General features: G+C 42.6%; 1 protein-coding gene across 3 annotated transcripts; it reads right to left on the bottom strand.

Annotated features, from left to right (window-relative positions):
* Nucleotides 1-1,124: 1,124 nt before the first annotated feature.
* LOC117725468 (coiled-coil domain-containing protein 9B) lies at nt 1,125-15,791 on the bottom strand. Of its 3 annotated transcripts, XM_034525652.1 has the most exons (14): nt 15,485-15,791; nt 12,867-12,974; nt 12,629-12,733; nt 12,281-12,436; nt 9,945-10,094; nt 7,884-7,946; nt 5,974-6,152; nt 4,826-4,875; nt 4,654-4,689; nt 4,164-4,260; nt 2,998-3,031; nt 2,322-2,907; nt 2,161-2,240; nt 1,125-1,758 (listed from the first exon to the last, which is right to left on the bottom strand). In XM_034525652.1, the coding sequence occupies exons 1-14, from the start codon at nt 15,494-15,496 to the stop codon at nt 1,732-1,734; spliced, it is 1,683 nt and encodes a 560-aa protein (XP_034381543.1). In that variant the 5' UTR covers nt 15,497-15,791; the 3' UTR covers nt 1,125-1,731. The 3 variants fall into 3 exon arrangements, with proteins under 3 accessions (XP_034381543.1, XP_034381544.1, XP_034381545.1); XM_034525653.1 differs by lacking the exon at nt 7,884-7,946 and having other exon boundaries at nt 1,138-1,758; nt 15,485-15,728; XM_034525654.1 differs by lacking the exons at nt 12,867-12,974; nt 15,485-15,791 and having other exon boundaries at nt 1,138-1,758; nt 12,281-12,431; nt 12,629-12,727.
* Between the last annotated feature and the right edge of the window lie 1,680 nt (nt 15,792-17,471).

Raw genomic sequence — 17,471 nt, 5'->3', positions numbered from 1 at the left:
ATCAACAGAGAAAAAGTTGAACGCCGTTATCAACTGGGACTGTACTTTTAGTTTTCAAATTAGTTTTGATTCACAATTGTTGACTTTCAAGTCTCTGGTGTCAATTGTTTATAATTACAGACATTACGTACATTATGAGAGTCTAAGGAAGACCAGATAATTGAGATTCAGCTGTAAAACTGCCAACTTTATAGAACGCAATAACAAAGTGTTAAGAGGAAGTGTGAGATTGTAGCTCCACGGTGGCATTTATTATTCTCCAAGCCACATATGTTTAATAAGCCAGCAATGTGGATTATGCTATAAAATGAATGTTAGCTTACCATTAAAGGGGGACTCTAGCAATTAAGAGCTGTATTTATATTACGTTTAGGGACATTGGAGACACATATTGAAAAAAAGAATGATTTAAATCTGGTTAGCAGAGTTTGAGATATGACTTTTAGTCCCAAGATTGGGTCAAACTACATAAACCTTCAATGCTACATTTCCATAGCAGTTATTAGATCATATCTGCCTTGTAATCACCGTACTCCCTAGTTCCCCAACATAAACTTTCTAAATTACTGAGTTACAAATTAAGATAACCTTGATGACATCACTCTGATGTTATCACGGTTATTTTGTCAGACTTGTGGGAACCACAGAGGACATTATTGGACTGAAGCTGAATCACACTGACCATGACAGAGTCCCCCTTTAAATGTTCTTAATAACAATAACAATGAAAATCTTTTATGTCAGTAGTAATATTCTCGGAAGTTAAAAACTTGACCTAACTTAACTGTTTTGGTCAGTGGCCAATAAGACAATACGTCTCAGGTGTCGTGATTTCTGATTGGTTAAATCAATCATCAGGACCAAGCGCCGGACCTGGGGTGACAGGGCCTTCTCAGCTGCTGCACCCCCCTCTGGAACGCCCTCCCATCCACATCCATCATGCTCCCACCCTTTCATCATTCAAACAAGCCCTCAAAACCCACCTCTTCAAACTCGCCTTCACCTGCTGACCTTTGCACTCTACCCTCCACTATATGACTCATTCCTCAGAGCTTCTCAAGTCTTCTTTTTTTTACCTGAAATGTTCTATTTGTTTGTTTGTTTGCTCTTTGTCTTTTTATTTTAGTTTAGTTTTGTATGTCTATGCCTTATGTAAAGCGTCTTTGTGTGTTTTGAAAAGCGCTATATAAATTCGATGTATTATTATTATTATTAAAGGCCATTGACTGATGCTGGAAGCAATAAATAAACTATGTGTAATCACACAGTTTTCATGTGTACAAATACAGACTGCACTGTAGGTCTGTCACTAGTGTATCAACATATGATGCAGTCTTCACTTATTGAAAAGGTAGAATCAGGCACTAGATAATTTAACTGTGGCTGAAGTTTATCTCCGATACATACAAATGTAAACATTCAATGATACTGCACTGAAGCAGCGTACTAACATGTTCAATAATGTGTCAGTACACATACTTGTATACTTATAAAGTGCTTGGATGTACACATATTTGAGCAGGAAAAACTTTCACCATTCCTTCATCAAATGTTAGGCCATTTTTAAATCTTCCACAGGTGGGAGGAGCCACAGCAAAATTAAACCATGGTTTTGTGTGTAATCCTTACACAGGCTAACTCAAATGAGCAACCTGAAGCAAAATGCAAATACAAAAAGGCAAAGGCTTTGTGTCGCTGTGATTTGGTTTCAGTATTTACATCCAGAAAACATCAAACAATCTTCCCATGCTCTCTTGCCTGAAGAAAAGAGAGAAAAACATACACAAAAGTACAAGTTAAAGCTTATTCATTTTCAATAATTCAAATCATTTAAATTTATTTTCTATGTTAAAAATGTCAGTAGGCAGTTATATATTATCAAGCTGTTTCAGTGGTGGATGAGATATAGAGGCATTCTCTCACTATTCATTGTGCACTACAACAGGCCTCAGTGGTAGTAAATGTACTTAATACAAGATTGGATATCACACAGCTGCAGAGACTCTCTCTCTCTCTCTCTCTCTCTCTCTCTCTGTCTCCATTCAACTCATCCATTCAACTCATCATCCATTCAACTCATCATCCATTTGCGCTTCCCTCCATCACACCATTTACACATCTATTAATCCTCCCATCCTTCTTCCTGTCTCACATGCTGACCTTGTCGCTGCTGGTGTGTGTTGGGTGTGTTTCTCCCAACTCCAGGCTCAGGACAGACAGGCCGGAGTCTATTAGTTCCTCTTTGAAAGAAAACCAACACTAGATTACTTATAAATCATCCACATAGTAGAAATGTCAGGTCCATTGAAGTTATTGCATACCTGTGTTTATGTTGCTGATGTTGCACTTGGCAAACTCTACGAGCTGGACAGGGCTCTGCTGTCGCGAGGCACAGGCTTTTTCAGCAGAGGGGGAGCTGGGAGCGATGGGGAGGGTGCTGTCTTTTTTAGTACATTCAGTTTCAGAAGCCTGCTGCTGGGCAACAGGAGGAGCAGACGGACCACCTCCCTGATCCTGAGGACGAACATCATCCTGCTTGGCACTTGCCAGAGGCTGCTGTGGCCCCTGCACGTTGTGTTGGTTCTTTTTAGGAGAGGAAGCTTTTAAGGACCTCACACTTCGTGATTCTGAGCAGGCCGAGTCCTGAGTGCCTGTGGTTTGCTTTGTGTGATCCCCCCGGACCAGCGCTTCTGAGAAACGTACTTTCTTCTCTGAACCCCGTGGGGACGAGGCCTCTGCCTTCCCCTGAGTGGGGGTTGTGGATGCACTCACTTCTTCAGATGTACTCAGTGAAATTGGGTTGAGCGACAGCTTCAATTTCGGGTCCTCATCTTTCTGATCATCTACCTCAGCATGTGTGACGGCGTCGAGTTCCTCCAAAAACTCTTCTAATGTCGTGTCAGCAGACTAGAGGATGAGATTAGAACAACAAATCTTTTTTGTCGTAACATTTATTAAGCAAGACAGTTTTACACTCAAACAGGTTTGATATCTCACCTGTAGGTTCTCTCCGTCTTCATTTGCCTGCCATCTAAAAAAATACATAAAGTTACTTTTATGAAAAGCTATTCTAACAATTTAGAAAGATTTTGTTGTAAATCTGTTATTATTTTCATTACCCTATGCAATGTACAGTAAACCTCATAGAACAGCAAAATACAGTTTGACAGCATGGGAAATCCGCTTATTTGCTTTCTTGCCGAGAGTTAGATGAGAAGATTGATAACTTTCTTTCCGTAAAAATATGAAGCTACTGCCAGCAGCCAATTAGCTTAGCTTTTCATTAAAACAGGAAATGGGACAACCGATAGATTGGCTCTGTCCTGAGGTAACAAAAACTGATTTAAAAAAGAGATAATATTTAATTAGTGAGATATACAGGTGCTGGAAGGGGCATTTTGTTATCTACGGACAGAGCCATCTGTTTGCCCCTATTTCTAGTGCTAAGCTAAGCGTCTCCTGGTTGTAGATTCATATACTGTACAACGAGAACCGTATCAATCTTCTCATCTAACTCTTGGCATGAAAGTGCATTGCATAGTCTTGTAGGAGAAAGTAAAGAATGAGAAAAGTGGAGATAGAAGGCTGTATTTACGTTAGCTCTATTTAGCTTTGGTCTCAGCTGCCTCAGTGGCCTTTGAGCTGCAGCTCACTACACTACAATGTATTGCCAGCTGTGAAATCAGCTCACCCTGATAAGGAGAATCAGGACACACCTGCATGCTCTTTTGCACTGTCCCCTGACCCTTTCCTAACTCCATGACTGAGACACATGGAGAGGAAATCATCTGGCACATCACACTTTCACACTAAAAGGCTATAATGCCTCGCTCCTGGGTCTGTTGCCTCGGGCTTTTAGAGATTATGCAATGCTTGTGTAACAACACACACTGAAAGCCTCCTCACCACCCAGCACTGAAGCTTGTTTCACAATGCAGGACAAAATGTCATGCAGTGAGACACAAATGAAGCCTTCTAAATCAAGCCTCATGACGTCCAGGGGAATTTGTACATCAGGGCACAGCGCTGGAAAACAACTACAGCCTTCCCACAATCGTATTTCACTCGTCATAGCATGAGATCATGCCCCCGGTTGAATCAGCTTTAACATCAGGTTGTTGTGTGCGTGGCACTAATGTAGATGATGTTTAGCTGCTACTGACCTCCTGGCTCTCCCAGTCAGACGATCTATGCCTTTTGCTTTACTGCTCATCACTAGCACGTCTTTAGCTCCCTTGTCTTTGCCTCGTTTCTCATGACCTAGGACAGAAAAATACTGAACGTTTAAGTCACAATTAAATGACATTTTACATAAAAAAGTACATATTTTACTGTTTCCTCTCTGTGTGTGCTTACATTTCTTTATATATTAGGAAACACCAACAACGATTTTCAAGAACTTCCCCCAATATTATCTGCCCTTTTCATATAAGCTGATATCCTACAACTTAACCCTGTTTAATGAACTGTTAATTCCCTGTTGATTATTTTCCATACCAATATCCGGTTTCAACATTAAAAAAAATTATAGCTGCAAGATGCTCTCAGAATGAATTTTAATTTACACTTGACAACAGCTTTTTTATACGCTCTATGATGATTTCAAGGTACTAAACAATTAAATGAAAAATACAGAACTGTGGGATACCACACCTGCTCGAGACGCTCCTCTTCTAGCATTTCGTCCACCTGAAATGAAAGAAATATTGATTCAATAATAAGGAAAAAGGACTTGAATAATGCAACACAACATGTTATCATCATAATGTGATGTAAAAAGGTCTGCTTCCTCATTTTCTCAGTTTGAGCTTTTTGAATGTCTCACCTCTGCCGGAAGGCCCCAAGTCTCTGTCAGGGAGGGATTTGTCTGAAAACCTAAAAGCAGAGTTCAGTTAAGACAGAAACACAAACCAATGCAAGCTCATGTCTCATAGCCTAATTGCTTTTTGTTGAGTGGGCAAAACGGCCCATCTCCACCCCATCAACTGGCTCTTCTGACATTAAGTATCATTATTGTACATCTGTTATGGACATTTTAGATTTTGCATAATCAGTGAGAGGTTTTGCTCCATGAGTCACACTCTTGCATTTCACATCCAGAGAAGCCATCTACACTGTTGAATCAAAAACACACTTCCTCTTCCATTCTTACTCGTGGGCCTTGTTTAAGCCTTGCCAAATAAGGCAAGGTATTCCATCCCTTATCCCAAGTTAAAAATAGCCGCTCCTCTCCTGTTTCCTTAAACAGCACATTCATTCACTCTGCAGCTCTTTGTACCACGACCTGGTTTGTTTGAAATCTACCAAACACTTACAATGAGTGGGCAGTATCTCATTCCTCCAGTCAGTTGTGTGTTTTCACCAACCTGGGATCAAACTGAGTCTTCACAGTGTGAGAATACAAATGGCATGCTTACACACTGTTACAGTATTGTTCATACAATAATACAATTTGCCTTTAAAGTCATTATTTCACATAATAATTTAACAATGTATTGTGGCTTCATGAGGTCTAGTCTTGTGAGCACCTCATCTAATGGATCCTTCCTTATGCTAAGCTAAGCTAGTTAGCAGGAGTGACATCAAACTCCTCATCAAGTCTCGTCAAAGAAATGCATATATATATATATATATATATATATATATATATAAGAAGTTGAACCAATACTTAAAACTGAGGGTGGATTATTAGTGATATGCCAATATTATAAAATGACATGATGTAAAATATGAAGTAAAACAATGAAGATGTTTCATGTAAGTGTATAACTAATGGTATTGAAGACTAGATTTTCAACACCTACAGTAATTGGACAAATAACACTCTAATCTGTGTCCAGTCAACAGTTCCTGGAATTGAATTCTCCACTATAAAAATAGAAGGAGCCTATGAAATATCACCCGGAGGGACAGCTGTGAGAAATCGAAGACGTCAGCAGAGGTGCCTTGGGAAGTCTGTGCTAAAAGTCTTACATGTTATCATTTTTGTCCATGTCCCACGCCCGTTTCCACTGGCCCTTGGCATTTTTGTGGCGTGCCACTCTCTCCTTGTCGATCTGCTCGCGCTCTTTCTTCCACCGCACATACTCCTCCTGCTCCTCTTTTGATGTGGGGATGTTAAGGTCTGTGCTGCCCCGCAGGCTTTCAGACTCCTTAGCAGACACAAAGCAGTTGCATTAGAAATATGTAATACATTTGAAGCATCACTCCACACACACTAGCAGTAAAAACTCAACAATAGCCTCACATCAAGCATGGCTGGTCATGAAACAGCTTCTCACCTCTCAACAACTAACTATAATATACAGATCAGTCGTGTTCAAAAGAAAAGGAAGGATGATATTATTTTCATGCGTTCTATTTTACTGTCAATGCCAAGCACTGCATCACTGTAGATACTGATGATGAGTGTCGGTTCATTCCAGTCAGCTCCCATTTGATTACAAAGAGCTACTTGTTTGTCTACTGTGACGGCTGCAAGGCAACACAATCAAATTCTTTGAGAAAATATTCCAAAAAAAGGGTGTAAAGTAAATGCAATTAAATCCCCTTCCTCCATTCCCCTCTTAACCTGTTTATTGATTACTGCCATGAGAGTAGAATGGATTGCTTGCTAATACTAAGGAGAGATGTGATGCAGGCTCTTTAACACATCAAAGGGGACAGAGGCTATGTGCTCTATTTACAAAGCCCTGGAGCGCACCAGGACTACAAACAGTGCTGTGCTCCGATGGAAATCACGTGGAAGACCAGCAGTCCCTATGAGAGAAAGTGCTTATGAGTGTCTGCTTTTTAATAACGCAGGAGGGATGTGATGTTGCTGATGGAGGAAAAAAATCAAATTGTGTGAGTAAAAGAGAAAACAATCTGCATTTTATGACAGACAGAGAAACAGCACATGATGGGGGATGTTTTCTCCTCAGGTGTGGCCCAATCACAGCCAAGTAAACATGTTGCCTTCTTGTGTACAGTTATTGGAGAACATGGCATCTGTGCTCATCCCTCTGTTTTCCATCCCCCCCGCCCCCTGTCCTCTGGCCCCAGGAGGACATCAGTGACCACAAGGGAGGCCACTTCTAGCATGTTCCAACAGGCTGTCTCCTGCTGACACTCCAGACGCCCTGCTAATTAGCACTTTTCAATTTCTCGCCCCCCCCCTGAGGCCTCACAGGGAGGTTGTCAGGGGCCAAGACAGGTAGGAAGCACAGTGAGTCTGGCCAGTGCTGAGAGACAGCGGGACTTGGGCTCAGACATGTGCACGCACATTTAGATAGATTTGTACATGGTGACTAAGACTGATCATGCACTTATTCTCAATTGTTTCCTCTCATCCTCCAAAGCTGCACTAGTTTAGGCCTGAAAATGCTAGAAGAGGTTTCCTATACATTTGTGAAACAAAGAAGCTAACAAATGCAACGGCTGTCCGACCTTTACCCCTGACACAACACCTAAAACAACTCTGCATATTCCCTCGAGCTTGGGCTACAAAGCCAGCAAGGTACAAAGAGGCAGAGAGGGATGAACAGCATCACTTATCGTGTGGCGCATTCGGCGGCCCTTTGAAGCCCACCCTCCCTATTTAACCTGCTTGTTGCAGGCACGATCTGCGTGACAGCTCTGAGCTACTCCAGCAACGTTAACATGTGAGCGTGTTGTGCCTGTCTGCATGTGAGCATTTGTGATGGGAAGCGTATATTTGCATCTCTCTGGGTTTTGTGTGCTCAGTGGTCATTTGGAAACCTAGATGTATTCTACATTTGTTTAATCACTGTGCGCTCCTCTGTGTGAGACACAACATTTTGAGATGGGTACGTATTAGAGAGGGAGACAATATGCATGTTAATATGTTGTGTGTGTTTATGTCAACTGAGGCATTGTGGTACCTGGCATTGCTCTGAAAGCCCGTGATTGTCCTCAGTGTGCTGCTGCCCTTGTTTAACCCCATCCTGACACGGAGGAGAGAAGATAAATAAAAAGGAGATCAACATAACAACAATAAAGGTGACACAGCAACTAGTTGACAGCCAATTAAACATGGTTGTAAGGAGGAACATTACTTCCGATATAAAATGCGAAAACAAATGAATCGAGAGCACAGACTGAGGATGTAGGGGCCTACACTGCCACCAAGTGGACTCATGGTGCTACAGATTAATTTGGCAACTGCAATGAGGTCACTCATTGCACTAGAGTGCAGGTGGTTGAATTTTAGCGGTTTGGAAAAAGAAACTCATCTTTTTGTAAAAGAATTGTATGGATTTCGGTTTGAGTGTACTTCTGCAAAGAAGTCCTCCGGGGATCACAGTGGATGAGACATGTTGCCATTAACAGTAACACCTGAACAGTGGTGAAGGGGGAACAACAATACATGCTAGACAGAGTGGTCTAGTGTACCTGCAGACAATGCACTCTCCTACAAACAGCCTAATGCAGCCTGACTTATACACAAAAACAAAAGACCCCTGACTACCTTATTTTCTTTTTTTCTTTCTCTTCTCACTCCTTCTTCCTCTCACTCTCTGACCCTTTCCTGGCACCTCACCAGACCCATCTCTTTGGCAGCATAATGAGCCTTTTCAGAGTGAGAAGGCAGTCGAATGTTAATTAGATTAAATCGGTCCTTTCAGGATGGTGGGAATGGGGAAACAATTGTGCCAGAGGAGCGCAGACCACTTAAGGTTCCAGAGAGGAGAATGGAGGCTGGAAACAGACGGTGGGCTGCCAGGAGTTTCTCCCTTTCTCTCGCCCGCCCCCCCCCCCCCCCCCCCCCCCCCCCCCCCCCCCTCTCTCTACATTTCATGAGTGTGAACTAACAGTTTTGTCTTGAGGTACTTCCAGGGATTACAATCTGTTTGGGACACTGCCAAATAACCACACCCCTATCACAGTCATTATATATTTCCACACACACACGCTCATTAGAAGATATTTCAGAGGCCGGGCAAAACCATATATATGTGCAGCTTATCATGGATCTTTTCCAAACAAACATTGCATGACATTTTCTCCTCCCATCAACACCCTTGCAAAGCTCTCATTATGTAAATGCTATATTATGTAAACAAGGATCACGTGGAGACCAGTTCTCTGGGTTCACAGATGACTGGTCTACTGGAGTCCACATAATGAATAAAGGAAGACAGACCAAACAGGCCAGAAAGAAAGGCAAAGAGAAAGGTGTTCAGACCATAGATTTACTGCACATTAACTCAGACGGGACCGTTAGTAGCACTCAGCGTATCAGCCAATCAGAGGCAGATGTATACATACACATTTAGCAAGAGCCTCCACTAGCTTTGTGTCCGGAGACCCCTCCCACGACCAGTCTGTGTGTGTTTGTTTGTGTGTGTGTGTGTGTGTCAGACTGAGGCAGAGCAGCTGTTCAGTTGCATATCTGGGGTACCAGTTCAATGACAGTGTAGAATTTCACAGCCTAGCCGGGGGTACTTTATGTGAGTCTCTGCCTATCTGCAGGAAACATGGGATCTGAGACCGACAGTATATAGTAAAGCTATTGATGTTAAACATGCTATCTCTGATGTCATACTACCAATAACAAGGCCCTTTGTAAGGACATGAGCTATGAAAGCATCAATCTATCTTGCATGGCTTGGATTGACCTAAAAGAATAAAAGGTAGATGTAGCCAGGCCCTTTGAAGGTTTGGTTCGACAGCACATCTACCAACAGCTCTATTAGTAGCCCCCCCCCCTCCGTTAATCCCACACCAGTCAGTCACAGCCCCGGTCCACCTCCTGTCCACAGACCATTGTGCTCCGTCACTGCAGGGGTGTGGCCAGCCCACATGTCTGACATCTATGTAAAACAAAGTCGGTGCAGCACGAGAACGAACAAAGGGGGAAAAGGGAGTGGAAACAGACAGCAGAGTGCATGCCGGGTTTTAAATGAGTGAGCACTGGAGTGCTCACAGTGTGTTATTCAGACCTGTTCTGCTGTGTCTCTCTTGGTCATGTGAGGTGGTGGATTCCCCCTCCCAGCAGACTCCACACGACTCGCCTGTCCGTCATCCTTAGGGCTCTTGATGTCCGTAGAGCCTGGCCTCCTCTCTGGCCTCTCACTCACCACCCTCTTACCCTGGAGAGACAGTTACTCGTATTAGGGTATTATAACTGTAGCAACAGAGCCAAACCTCATCATGACCAAAACGTGCACAAAGATAATAAAACTGATAAGGTTATTATTGTAGGAGATTTTAATATTCATGTGGATGTTGATAATGATAGCCTTAGTACCGCATCTATTTCATGTATTAACATAGAACATTTAATAGTCTTTCCACAGAACCTTCTTTTATCAGACTATTACCTCATACATTTTGAGTTTATACTACCGAAGTGTACGCCGTTAGATGTCTAACTGACAGTGCCGTTACTGCTGCCTTTAATTCAATACCACGTCTCAATATAACAGAGGACTCCTGCCCTAACTTTAGTCCGTCCCAGATTGATCATCTTGTCAATTGTGCTACAGGCTGACCGAGAATGACACTAGACTCGATAGCCACTCTAAAAAAAAAGAAGACAATAACACAAAGGAGGTTTGCTCCCTGGTACCCACAAACTAAAGCAAACATCACGAAAGCTTGAAAGCATATGGCGTTTCACCAATTTGGAAGAATAATGCTTAGTTTGGCGAGATAGTCTTAATAGATAAAAGAAGGCCCTCCGTAATGCCAGAGCAGCCCATTACTCATCAGTAAGAGAGAAAAATAAGAACAACCCCAGGTTTCTCTTTAGCACTGTAGCCAGGCTGACAGAGAGTCACAGCTCTGTGGAGCCGTGTATTCCTCTAGACCTCAGTAGTAATGACTTCATGAACTTCTTTAATGAAAAGATTCTAACTATTAGAGACAAGATTAATAATCTCCTGCCCTTAACCAGTACCAATCTATCCTCAAATAAAGTAGCCTTAGAGGCAGCTGTAAACCCTGATATATATTTAGATGGCTTTTCTCCCATCAACCTTGACCAATTGTCTTCAACGGTTTCTACTTCTAAGCCGTCTACCTGTCTCTTGGACCCCATTCCGAAGAGGCTGCTTAAAGAAGTTTTACCTTTAATTAGCACCTCTCTACTAGATATTATTAATGTGTCTTTGTTAACAGGCCATGTACCACATTCCTTCAAAGTAGCTGTAATTAAACCTCTCCTGAAGAAGCCCACTCTTAATCCAGAGGTGTTGGCTAACTACATACAGATCTCTAATCTACCCTTCCTCTCTAAGATCCTTGAGAAAGTAGTTGCAGATCAGTTTTGTGACTTTCTACATAATAATAGTTCATTTGAGGAGTTTCAGTCAGGATTTAGAAAACACCACAGCACAGAGACAGCACTGGTGAAAATCACTAATGACCTTCTAATTGCATCAGATAAAGGACTGATCTCTGTACTTGTCTTGTTAGACCTTAGTGCTGCGTTCGACACCATTGGCCATGACATCCTATTAGAGAGATTAGATCAGTCGATTGGCATTAAAGGTACCACACTAAGTTTAAATCCTATTTATTTGTATTTGTAAACGATGAAGCCTCGATGACCACCAACGTTAATCACGGAGTTCCACAAGGTTCTCTGCTTGGACCAAATGTATTCACTTCCTGTGCTTCCTTTAGGCAATATTATCAGGAAACACTCCATAAACTTTCATTGTTATGCAGATGATACTCAATTATATCTACCGATCAAACCAGAAGAGACCCCTTGCCCCTTGGCCTGGGCCTGGCCTCCTGCCATGTCTCCTGCCTCCTACCATGGCCCTGCTGATGCCCCTCCTCTCTACCTCCTTCTGTTTACATGGATCGTGGTTATCTGGATCGTGGTCCATGCCCACTACTCATTCATACATTTCTGTCATATTCATTGAATGTGTTGTAACTCTGTTCATCTGTACATATGACATCTATTGCTTCTGTCCATCCGGAGAGAGGGATCCTCCTCTGTTGCTCTCCTGAAGGTTTCTTACCTTTTTCCCTATGAACGTTTGTTTCTGTTTTTTGGGAGTTTTTGCTGATCCAATGTGAGGTCCCGGGACACGTGATGTCGTATACAGATTGTAAAGCCCTCAGAGGCAAATCTGTCATTTGTGATTCTGGGCTATACAAAATAAATATAATTTAATTTAATTTAATTGCTTTCTTTGCAAGTTATCAATACCAGCGTTCAGCTCGGTGTATTTATTAATTTGAATTCCTTCATTTATTACAGTTAAACCTCAGGGTTTTTTGTCGCTTTAAATGGAAATTGGCACTGCAGTGCATTTACCTTTTTGCCAGCCATGGTGACCATTAGCTGCTTCCTGTGGCCTCGGCCTGCACTCTGCGGAGGGGCTTCCTCCCCATTGTCGGGCCCGGCCTCCTGCTGTCCTTTCCCAGCCGGTGAACCACCGCTGAATGGCTTCGTGACCACCATACGACTATCCTGATCCAAACCGAAGACACAAACATATTCTAAAATATTCGGTGGCTTCTTATTCTCAGAAAGAAGTAGAGGGATCCTCTACTTCTCTGTGACGGAAATTAGCTGTCAGCAATAGCAGCAGTGCTTTGATGCATTAGCTTGTCAATAATTATTTCAGTTCCTAAGTCCGTCTCCTCATATTAAGAAACTCACACTGGTGGACTTGCTGATTGTGATGGTAAGATCCTCAGCTTTGCCCTTGCGGTTCAGTAGCGCCATTCCTTCCTCTTCTGCCCTCTTCCTGTCCTCCTCCACCTCCTAAATACAACCACAGATTAATCAGGAAGCCTGAAAGAGCTGCAGAAAATACACATGCCCCAGACATGTATTTCTACAACTGATGATGACCAATGACCCTTTGGTCTCTCTCCTTGCAAGCACTTGTCCATACCTTGTGCCTCTTCATGAGCGCTTCATTCTTCCTGCGGAGAGCCTCGATCTTCTTGTCTAGCTCCAGGTCCCTTTCATGATCCTTCTTGGGCAGCATGTCACTGGGGGTCTGGGATAAGACACATCAGACCAGTAACCTCACATTTAAAAATTAGGCCTTGTGTGCAAAATATGTCTTTAGTGCATCTGCACTAACTGAACTTTTTTGTATTTTTAGCTTTTGGGCACCGTATGAATTTTGTTGATACTAGTGTACAGGTATCAAAACAAAAACCTTTTTTCATTCAATAACAATAGCCAAGAAATATAATAAACTGGTATAAATGTCATTTAAATAGTTAACTATCTGATTAAATCATAATGAAACAATGATTACAACTCTGACCAGCAATTGCATACCAGCTTTTGGTATTTGAGGGTTTTTAATGCACCACTGCGTGCTCTGCGATAACACACTCTCACACCCACCACAGATGGAGCATTCATTACGAAGCTCGGTTACACAGAGAGAATGCATATGCTGAGCATCCTAAACATCCTAATGTGGTCGGCAGGGCATGACTGCTCACCCGACAAGAGGCCGCATAATGAAAAATCTCCATGTGCTCTCATGGAACATCCACTAGGTGTGTGTTAACACTTGCTTTCATGAAAAGCCCTCTTTAACATCCCGGACCAATGGCGCACAGCGAGCTGCTGAGTTGAAGAAATGTCTACAAATATTTCTAAGACGCAAGATTAGGATATTATCACAGAATGATAATGTGGAGACATCGGCCACGGCCAACACAGAGATCTCATTTCATCCTGCAGCAAAGGTCATGCTCCCTCTCCAATCTGTGTAGTCTCTCTGGATGTGTCACTGGGGAAAGTGTGGTTCCTTCACCTGACTGTGGAGCAAACTTCAGGGGCACATAACTCAGAGGAATGGTGACTATGGAACTCCTCTCTGTATAAGGTTCAGGAGAGTATACCACCCTCTTTAAAGACCGAGATCACGAGAGGTTTTAAAGTTTTAAAGGGAAAGGACCACATTTTGGGAATACACTCATTCACTTTCCTGACTTTGTGCCAGCTGCTGGCTGTGGCTTCACATTTAATGTACACTCATGAGAGTGGTGTCGACCTTCCCAACTTATTCTTAGCTAGAAAGCACATATTCCAAAATGTTGAACTGTTCCTTTAAAATTGGTGCACCAGGGTATATGAAGCATTAAGACTGTGGACAAGGCAGCTCTTACCTCATATACAATGCAACTTATTGTTTCATGGGTACATGCCCCAGACAATGAGATGAACAACAACAACAATACAAATATGTTTGCAAACAAATGGGTCACTTGTGCTCAGCTTGTAATTTAAGCTTTAAGATGGCACCAACATGTAAGTTTTAACAGATGATAGGCTCTGATAGATAAACATGTGTTAACATTTTTGAAAAGATGGGATCAGTGTTTGTATATTGCAAACCAGCATTCATTTTCATATTGTCACAGCGCTCTGTGAATACTCAATGAACGACAATCATTGTAACACAACAAAAAAAGGAACTCTCGACTTGAACGCCGGCTCACTGTTGTTAATCAGAGCTAAAGAGAAAGTCACAATAGAAAAGTTGCCACTGCTGCTTGTTGAAACTGTGAAAAAGCATTATTCCTTTTGAAGCGGCCCTATTCTCCCCAGTCTGTAGACATCATTCTGAGGGGTCGGACCTTCTTGACAGAGACAGGAAGTAGATGTGTCAAAGTCAGTCATTCGACAAGAGAGTCAAGGCTGCTTCTACAGTATGTGACATTAGCACAGAACGATGACTCACGGCGAGCGCACAAGAGACCAAAGTGTACAAGAGATCGAAGGCAATCACATTTGGGACTGCAAAAAACTTTTTTGATCAATGCCACTGCAAAGAAAAGCTGCCACTGAGATGATGTTAACCGCTTACTGCATGTAAGGTGTCAGCACAGACTAATAGCAAAATAACAAAAACTACACATCTCGAATGCAGTGTGACAAACCTGCAAAGACACAGGAAGCATGAGCAAAAGTTGTGACTCACTCAGAGAAGCGGCTGGAAAGTGGTTACCTCACAGCTTCTAGTTGTCAGGGTATCCAAACACAACAGCCCGTGAGGACATACCACCAAGAATAGGCGCAAGGGAGAGACTCTGCCCAATAGGAATCTCTGCGAGGCCAATGGCGGAGACTGAAGTAAACCCTAACCCCACAAAGTGGGAAGACTGTGTTGTGGGGACGGTACCCCTCTGGGTTCAGCCGGCGAGTTCTATGATTGTGCAGCATAAATACACAACCACACAGAGACGGTGTGGGTCTGCCAGCGGACGGCACCCATGCCTGGACAGGCAGGCAAAAAAAGGAGGGGGAGAGAAAGCTGCCAAGGCTTCCTCCCTGCCAGGCGTTCCTGCCACCTACAGGAGCTCCAACAGAGGAGCGAAAGAGCATAACTGAAACACTGCATGTAGCCACAGCTAAATCTGCGACAGAGCACGGGAGGAAGAGGTGGGAACCTAACACCAGTGAGAGAGAGAGAGTGAGAGAGAGAGAGAGAGCTGGAGAGTGTGGGATGAGAAGGGAGAGGGGAAGGAGAGAGTAGGCACTCACTGGTCTTTCCATGTCAGCGGTGAGAGCTGGGCTGGGTCCAGACGCGAGGCAGCCGAGGCGGCAGAGAGAGCTGCCTGGAGTCGACGATCATGCCTCGATTACAATGAGCCAAGTTGGGCAAGCAGCCAAGACGTCCAACAAATACACAGAGCTCCCCTGTTAACAGATTTCACAGCACCCATCCGCTTGTCCTCTCCCCCCGTATCTCTCTCTCTCTCCAACCCTCCCACCCTCCTGCACATATGCTCTCTCACTCCCTCTCGCCCTCTATAAAGCACTTGCTCTTTCCCCTCCTCACTTATACTCTGATCAAAGCATGCTAGTTATATCCCGTCCCCCTCCCAACTATTTAAAAGTAAATTAGCACTATTGCTTGATTGACACAATATAAAAACTGTGCATATTTATATGTTTCATGTTATGATTATGCTACTATTACATTCTTTCTTTCTTTTGTTTACATATTAAAATGCTAGTGGCAAAAGAACAATAGTTTTAGAATATCCATAAGTGTGAGTGTGTGTGTGTGTGTGTGTGTGTGTGTGTGTGTGTGTGTGTGTGTGTGTCGCGACCACACAATAATTAATCTAACAAATGTAGATAAAACAGATTTTTGAAACGCTTCTTTCCACTCTGATTATTCACATCAAACCGTGGAACATAAATCTCAGCATGATAAATGAGATGCGTGTGTTGTTTATTCCCACTGTGGTTTTAACAGCTGCGTCTCCTACAAGCTCCAGACTACATGTTTAGGGTACTAAAAAGCTTCCTAAAGACTGTGGGGCCCCCGGGGGGGGGGTCTGCCGAATTTCCCACAATTCTTCATGCATGGCATGCTGCCTTTGCCAAAGCCAAGTCTGAGAGTTAATGACATGCAGCAAACCGGGAGCCTGGCAGACAAATGCCAAAAGGCAGCTCGAGGGGAGAAGCAGTCGAGTCAGAGCTCTGCACTCAGGAGACCAAGTCACCAGTCTGAGCGACATTTCAGTCCACATCTTATTCTACATGGATCAGTCCTGCTAATGAGCACAAGCTCTTCGCATATGTTAGCCTTCAAGTATCTGAGCTATTTTAAAATGAATGTAAGAAAGTTTGCTTTTGATTTTAACATGTTGATACCTGGACATTATTGCATTATTAGTGCTCGAGTTACAGAGGATTTATGCAAATACAGTTGAAAGCGGTTCTCCATCTTAGTTTAGCATGTGAACATTTGCTTATTAGCACTGAGTAAAGTACAGTTGAAATTTATATGAATGTCATTATGTGTGATGGTATTTGGGAATAAATCAAAGTAATGGGCGACTGTGGGTCAGTGGTTAGCAGGTCCGTCTTTCAATCAGGGGGTTCAATCCCCGCCCTAGTCGATGTGTCCTTGAGCAAGACACTTAACCCTGAGTTGTTCCCTGTAGCTTTGTCTACAGTGTATGAATGTAACATGGTTGTAAGTCGCTTTGGATAAAAGCGTCAGCTAAATGTAATGTAATGGTAATGGAGAAAAAAAGGGACATTTTATGTTTAAGAAACAGATTACGTTATTTCAGTCTGGACCAAAGTTGTGGACCAAACAACCAACATGCTGCATTTCGAAAAAATATGATATCCTTCACACAAATGTATTAACCTTCCTTATTCTATATTTTTCATTGCCAGGTTAATGTACGATACAGTTATGTAGAATTTGTTGCTTATACTTGGTTTTAACATAATGCCAGATTCACTGTTTCCATGTTCGTATATTTCCACAAGAAGTTTCAGTTTATTTTGGGGATAACACATTATAGATGTTAATGATTGCAGTTACAGTTTTGCAGCTGTGAGAAAATACTGCAGGGAAGACTCAGCTAAAAGACAACTTTGATATTAGCTTTAAAATTATGCTTCTTTAGATAGGTAGATAACGTTAGATAACGTGAGAGATTAAAGTAAAGCTGCACTGACCTCCACATTAGCTGGATTTTGCAGTACCGTCATTAACGCTGAA

The sequence above is a fragment of the Cyclopterus lumpus genome, chromosome 22 (genome assembly GCF_009769545.1).
Source record: "Cyclopterus lumpus isolate fCycLum1 chromosome 22, fCycLum1.pri, whole genome shotgun sequence".
Lineage (NCBI taxonomy): Eukaryota > Metazoa > Chordata > Actinopteri > Perciformes > Cyclopteridae > Cyclopterus > Cyclopterus lumpus.
Note: the sequence above shows the minus strand (reverse complement) of the source record. Positions and strands in the feature narration are given on the sequence as shown.

Excerpts from the sequence above, each read along its gene's own strand:
- LOC117725468 (XM_034525652.1), bottom strand. Across the intron at positions 10,095-12,280 it reads TCACCATGGCTGGCAAAAAG|GGTAAGAGGGTGGTGAGTGA; the intron begins GTAAATGCACTG and ends CTGTCTCTCCAG. Across the intron at positions 4,690-4,825 it reads CTTGGGGCCTTCCGGCAGAG|GTGGACGAAATGCTAGAAGA; the intron begins GTGAGACATTCA and ends CTTTCATTTCAG.